Source organism: Eufriesea mexicana, unplaced genomic scaffold (genome assembly GCF_001483705.2).
Source record: "Eufriesea mexicana isolate 0111107269 unplaced genomic scaffold, ASM148370v2 scaffold5767, whole genome shotgun sequence".
Classification (NCBI taxonomy): domain Eukaryota; kingdom Metazoa; phylum Arthropoda; class Insecta; order Hymenoptera; family Apidae; genus Eufriesea; species Eufriesea mexicana.
The window spans coordinates 833,004-839,798 of record NW_016913695.1 but is presented as its reverse complement, the minus strand read 5'-3'; the positions used below and the strand labels follow the sequence as shown (position 1 = coordinate 839,798).

Genomic DNA, 6,795 nt, shown 5'->3' with positions numbered 1-6,795 from the left:
CTATTCCTTTTCTTATGTCGTCGTTATCTATCTTGATATAAACATCGATAGAGCTAAATAGAAAAAGTGTTTTTTTTCTTTAAAACGCATGGTAGGATAAAAGGAATGAGAAAAAAGAAGAACAACAAAGCACTAATATGCAATTATGTTCTTAAACGATTAATTTTGAACGAACAATAGTACTTCATTTTGTGACCATCTGAATGATTATTTAATTATTTTTGATCAACGTTCGTACTTGATTTACCAGTTTCACTTTCAAAATTAGAATTGCTTAAGCTTTTATGAAGGCTGATCATAAATCTCACGAACTTGTTAAATTTCTGAATTTCAGGGTGGAAGAAGAAGATCCAAGTATACCAGAATTCGAGCCAGCACAGTCAATCATCAGGTCTTAAATCAGCTCAAATCGCTAAAATCGATCAGCTCAAGCCGCTACTCATATCTCTATATTGATACATTTAAGCTGTTTTATAACAGAAATACTTTAAAGTATTGTAGCATTGACAAAGACTTTGATAAAACTTTTATTTCATTAAAAATGATCTAATCTGCCAACTTTGATTTACACGTGCAAATTAACAAGAACTATTATATGAACTGAAACGTAATTTAAAGAACTTAAAATTTGAAATTAAGGACAAACAAAAAAATACCTTAGTTCTTGGAAAAAATATAAATAGAAGTAAAATATTTCTTCCAAAGAGGAAAGGATAGAGGAGCATTTTTTAAAAGTTGAAACTGGTGAATCGAATTATTCGATTCATTTAGGCAGCATAGGTCTGAGGACCTCTTTGTGGCAAGAATTATTATTTCCGGCGAGACGGATTCAACGACAGCAAGAAATTGCTTTAGGAGCGTATCCCCAAACATAAGGACCACGGGGATTTGGAGACGCAAACGAAGAAGAATTAGGAACATCAAGGAAAAATGGCGTACGATGATGTTATACTTCGAATGGGAGAATTTGGCCGCTATCAGCGCAGAATCTACCTGTTGCTTTGCCTGCCGGCGATATCTTGCGCCTTTCATAAGATCGTAGGTGTCTTCCTGAGCGCGCAAATGAACGCTAGGTGAGAATTGATTTCTCAAAGGACTTTGCATTTTACCATGTTTAGGCTAAGGCTGATATTTATTAGGAAGTATTTTCTGACATTGACTAAAAATATACATTGAGAAATAGAATATGTATTTACAAACATTATAAATTTTTATTTTAGGTGTCTCTTACCGCACGAAAATCCAGAAAACGCCACATATATTTTACCGCCACACATGATGAATGCAAGTTATCCGTGGGACTATGATCATGAAGAATGGTTACAGTGTTTCAGACTTGATGTTCCCAGTGTGATTAACAAAACTAGGATCAATAGGTACGTTGATACATCGACGGGCGACACACTCGGTCAAGATCTGGTCACTCCAAATAGTCTCAACAATCAAGGATTGAAGCCATGCGAGACATATGTCTATGACAGAAGCAAATATAAAAGCACCACTATTTCGGAGGTACATTTGACATGTATTTATAGTTCATTTAGTTCATATAATTCAATAAATCTGAATTTCTTACACTAAACTTTATGCAATTGATTGATATTTCATTCAATAGTACTTAACATTTTTAATTTTTGAAAATAAACATTTATTTCTTTATTTTCAGTGGAACTTAGTTTGCGACAAGGCATGGTTGAAAGCTACGGGGGACTCGTTGTTTATGGTAGGAGTCATGCTTGGCTCGATGATTTTCGGTGGTTTGTCCGATAAGTTTGGGCGTAGACCAATTTTCTTCCTGTCTTTAGTCATACAGTTGGTCGGCGGTATACTAGTCGCAGTTTCACCTGAGTTTATTTCCTACGTTATCTTGAGGTTAATAGTTGGCTCGACTACCAGTGGAGTCTTCTTGGTTGCCTACGTTATAGGTAAATTTTTACGAATTTCGTACACTGATTAAATCTCGTATATCCTTTACTGGCATCATTTAATATTATAGCGATGTTATAATACTGACAATGAGAACGACAACGTTGCCTTTCAGCCTTGGAAATGGTAGGCCCAAGGAAGCGTTTAGTAGCCGGAGTTGGCTGCCAATTGTTCTTCACCACTGGATATATCCTAACTGCTGGTTTCGCGTATTTTATAACTGATTGGAGAATGCTACAAGTCGCTATCACTGTACCTAGCATTGCATTTCTTCTCTATTGGTGGTAAGACAAATGCTTCTCCTATTCAGTATTTTTAACGAAAATTATATTTTCTCATCTATTTTTCAAATATTATTTTCTTAAATTTTGTAGGTTCATTCCTGAATCTGCACGTTGGCTATTAACAAAAGGTCGAGTACAAGAAGCGAAAGATATTCTTCAACGGGCATCCTTAGAAAATGGGGTGGAGATGCCAAGTGAAGCTTTGGATACGCTTCTTAACAACAATAGTGAAGATAGTACACCGGATTATAAAAAGCCATCATTATTCGATCTTTTTCGGTATCCAAATTTGAGAAGGAAAAGTATTCTACTATCTTTTAATTGGTACGCTTTATATCAATTCTTTTTTCAGCTTTAAAATATTTTAAGTATTCAGTATTCACTACCACCATGCCATTGTTTTCTTATTTATAGGCTTGTAAATAGTGGTACATATTACGGACTTTCTTGGCATGTCTCCAATCTTGGTGGCAACGATTATGTCAATTTCGTAATTTCTGGATTCGTGGAAGTACCTGCTTACACATTTTTAATCTTCACATTGAATCGCTGGGGAAGAAAAATTATCTTATGTGGTTGTATGCTGATATCTGGAATTGCACTACTTGGTATTTTGTTTGTACCTACTGGTTAGTAAAAATATTAAATTTCATTATTTTATCTTTTAGTAAATAATTTGTTATTCTAATTCATTAATGTTTTTAGATGCTCAATGGCTTGTAGTATGCTTAGCAATGATTGGTAAGCTCACGATTACGTCCTCCTATGGTGCTATATACGTTTTTACTGCCGAACAATTTCCCACGGTTATTCGAAATGTTGGTCTTGGAGCAAGTTCAACCTTTGCACGAATCGGTGGAGTAATTGCTCCATATGTCATTCATTTGGTAATTTATAATTTTCATTTCCTAATTACTTTGTGTAATATATTTATTAATAAGAAATACGTTATTTTGTAGTCTAAAATCTGGATGCCTTTACCTTTTGTTATTTTCGGATCATGCGTACTTTTCGGTGGAGCAATGTCCTTACTCCTTCCAGAAACGTTAAACAAAAAACTCCCAGAAACTATACAAGACGGAGAATTATTCGGAAAGTATGTCAAATAAACTGCTTTCTTTTTTATTCTACAAAATGGAGCTCATTTATAATTTCATTTCCATGATTTTAGGAAATCTTCGGAAAAAAAGAAGAAGCAACAATTAGATGTAGAGCAACTAAATGAAATTGATGTAATAAAACCATTGAAACCACAAGAAAATGGTATTCACGAGAAGCAAAACGGATGACGTTAATTTATAAAGCAAATATCGGTTATGCTCAAAGTATATACTTCAATCCTGTCTGACTGTATTTTAGGCACTTTTGTATACGCATTTTACGTATACTAATTTTAGAGTGGCCATTACAAGATTGCAATACCAAAAACAAAAAAAGAAAAAGACAAAATCACATTAGTTCTTCAAATTATATTACCAATGTGTAGGTTGCTTTTAATCGAGTGGGAAATACAAAACATGAAATCAAAGGACTATGAGAAACTTACACTTAAACTGTCAGTTTGTTTTAAATATAACAAAAGTCAGAAGGTAATATTTACCTTCTGTTTATATGTACATGAAGTATACAGTCTTTGTAATTAATAGCATATAAAAATTCTGCCAACAAACATATCATTTATTCTAATTTCTAAATGTCGTTTACGTGTTAAGTGACCTTGAAATATAAAACTAGAAAAACTCATTCAAAAAATTCGCGTTGAAAAATAATTATATTTCTGCATAGTGATTACGAATAAAAAAAATAAAAACACTTTGACATTATAATTGTACTTTATTTCAATATTAGTAACATTATTAACATATATCCTATCCTTTTGTTTTAAATGATTTTAAAGAATATTAGTATTAGAAACAAATTTTTTAATTTTATAAAGTTTATAATTTGTGCTGACATCTGCCGGAAAAAGTATCAATTTTCATCGACGTTTCAAACTATTGAAAAAATCGATCCTTTGAAATATATCGAATCTAAAATATATCGATTTCTTTACTTTCCCGCGTAAATTACTGTAGAAGCTAGAAGTATACCGGTCATTTACTTGTGTATTATATCGAATTTTATAATTAAGGAAATATTCGTGTAAATAACATTGTATTATAATAATCATATTAGTTTAACTAAATATGGATAATCTTGATCGAGATCAAAGACTCGAAGAAATACAAAGAGAATATATGGACTTTTTAGATGACATGGTAAGTTCATAAATCCTAATTTGATACAAATTTTTTTTTATTATTGTTACTTATTAGGAAGATCAAGGGATTTATACCACTCTTGTTAAAAATATGATTGAAGAAGGCAATCACAGATTATACGTAAATGTTAACGATTTACGAAAAAAGAATCCTGCTCGTGCAGCAAGGTTTGTATACTAGATTTAGCTTATTTATCGTTATTATTTTATAATATTTTATTCAATAGTGACATACATTTTTTTCTAGTCTATTAAATAATTCTTTCGAGGAGCATCAAGCTTTTCAAAATGCATTGAAACAATTTGTTGCAAGCATTGACACAGACTATGCAAAAGAAAATGTAGATTTTTTTATAGCGTTTGAAGGCAGTTTTGGAAACAAACATGTAACACCAAGAACTCTTACATCACATTTTTTAGGTAACTTAATATGTGTTGAAGGTATTGTTACAAAATGTAAGTTAAAATTTACGTATCATATGAATTTTGTATATAAATTTTATTACATTTTCATCAACAATATATTTTAAATTTTATTAGGTTCCTTGGTACGACCAAAGGTTGTTAGAAGTGTTCATTATTGTAGCACGACAAAGACAGTAATGGAACGTGCTTACAGTGATTTTACTTCATTTGAAGCATTTCCACAGTCTGCTATATATCCAACTGCAGTAAGTATCTATATTATGTTTTGTAATTTAAAAATAAAATAATATTTTATATCATATTACTAAGAAATTGAATGTAGGATGAAGATGGTAATCCATTAGAAACAGAATTTGGTCTTTCTACATATAAGGATCATCAAACATTAACTATTCAAGAAATGCCAGAAAAAGCCCCAACTGGTCAGTTACCAAGAAGTGTGGATGTTATATGTGATAATGATTTAGTAGATCTTTGTAAACCTGGAGACAGAGTTCAGATTGTTGGAAGTTTCAGATGTTTACCTGGTAAACATGGGGGATATACAACAGGAACTTTCAAGTATGTTAAATAAATATAAATTTTGGAAGTAATATTTAGTTACTTAATTATAAACAACACTTTTTACAGAACAATTTTAATTGCTAACAATATTATGCAATTAAGCAAGGAAGCTAATCTATCTATCTCTCATGATGATGTTGCTATGTGTAAAAAACTTGCAAAAAATAATTCATGTAAAAATATCTTTGAATTACTTAGCAAGTCACTAGCACCTTCCATTCATGGACATGATTATGTAAAAAAAGCTATTTTATGTTTACTACTTGGTGGAGTTGAGAAATTATTACCTAATGGTACAAGATTAAGAGGGTAAAAAACATTAAATTTTGTACATAACGAATGGTCTTTTTTAAAGAAATTAAAAGATGATCTAAGTACTAATTTTTTTATAGAGATGTTAATGTTCTACTTATTGGTGATCCATCTGTTGCAAAATCACAGCTTTTACGTTATGTTCTGTGTACTGCGCCGAGAGCAATACCAACTACTGGTAGAGGATCATCTGGTGTAGGATTAACAGCTGCAGTTACAATAGACAATGAGACAGGAGAGCGTCGGCTTGAAGCTGGAGCTATGGTGTTAGCGGATCGTGGGATTATTTGTATAGACGAATTTGATAAAATGTCAGATATTGATAGAACAGCTATCCACGAAGTAATGGAGCAGGGAAAAGTAACAATTGCTAAAGCTGGAATACATGCTAGCTTAAATGCGCGATGTTCGGTGCTGGCAGCTGCAAATCCAGTTTATGGAAGAGTAAGTTCTAAATTAACTAAACAATTAAATATAAATTAATATTTACTTGTTTATACACATATTTCTTTTTAGTATGATCAATATAAAACACCTATGGAAAATATTGGTCTACAAGATTCATTACTCTCACGTTTTGATTTATTGTTTGTCATGCTAGACATTGTGGATTCTGAACAAGATCAGATAATCAGTGAACATGTTGTTAGAATGCATAGGTATAGAAGTGCAAAAGAACAAGATGGAGAAGCACTACCATTAGGTAGTAAAATAGATGTATTAACTACGAAAAATCCAGACCAAATTCTTTCTGAGGAAGTAGAAACTCAAGTTTATCAGAAATACGATCCCTTGTTGCATGGATTATTACGTTCTAAAAGGTACATTTAGGATTGGACACATCTATATACTTACATTTAAACAATATAATTCCTCGCATAATAATAATTTGTTTTTAGTGACCAAATTCTAACTATAAACTTTATGCGGAAATATATTCACATAGCTCGTTGTATGAAGCCGAAGCTTACAGAAGAAGCTAGCGAAGTGATTGCCTCCGAATACTCGAAGCTACGATCGGAA

At 31.9% G+C, this 6,795-nt stretch overlaps 2 protein-coding genes across 2 annotated transcripts in view; both read left to right on the top strand.

Moving 5' to 3' along the window:
- Nucleotides 1-469: 469 nt before the first annotated feature.
- On the top strand, nt 470-3,548 carry Orct (Organic cation transporter). Its single transcript, XM_017906608.1, has 9 exons — nt 470-1,073; nt 1,221-1,512; nt 1,667-1,925; nt 2,042-2,210; nt 2,301-2,534; nt 2,625-2,839; nt 2,916-3,097; nt 3,170-3,306; nt 3,382-3,548. The coding sequence occupies exons 1-9, from the start codon at nt 931-933 to the stop codon at nt 3,497-3,499; spliced, it is 1,749 nt and encodes a 582-aa protein (XP_017762097.1). The 5' UTR covers nt 470-930; the 3' UTR covers nt 3,500-3,548.
- Nucleotides 3,549-4,396: 848 nt separating this feature from the next.
- Mcm3 (minichromosome maintenance 3) overlaps nt 4,397-6,795 on the top strand; it is a 3,281-nt gene continuing 882 nt past the window's right edge. Inside the window, exons 1-9 of the mRNA XM_017906599.1 lie at nt 4,397-4,468; nt 4,526-4,638; nt 4,718-4,926; nt 5,011-5,141; nt 5,219-5,457; nt 5,527-5,769; nt 5,853-6,216; nt 6,289-6,593; nt 6,672-6,786. Coding sequence (XP_017762088.1) covers nt 4,397-4,468; nt 4,526-4,638; nt 4,718-4,926; nt 5,011-5,141; nt 5,219-5,457; nt 5,527-5,769; nt 5,853-6,216; nt 6,289-6,593; nt 6,672-6,786 — 1,791 coding nt within the window. The remainder of the gene's footprint in view (nt 4,469-4,525; nt 4,639-4,717; nt 4,927-5,010; nt 5,142-5,218; nt 5,458-5,526; nt 5,770-5,852; nt 6,217-6,288; nt 6,594-6,671; nt 6,787-6,795) is intronic.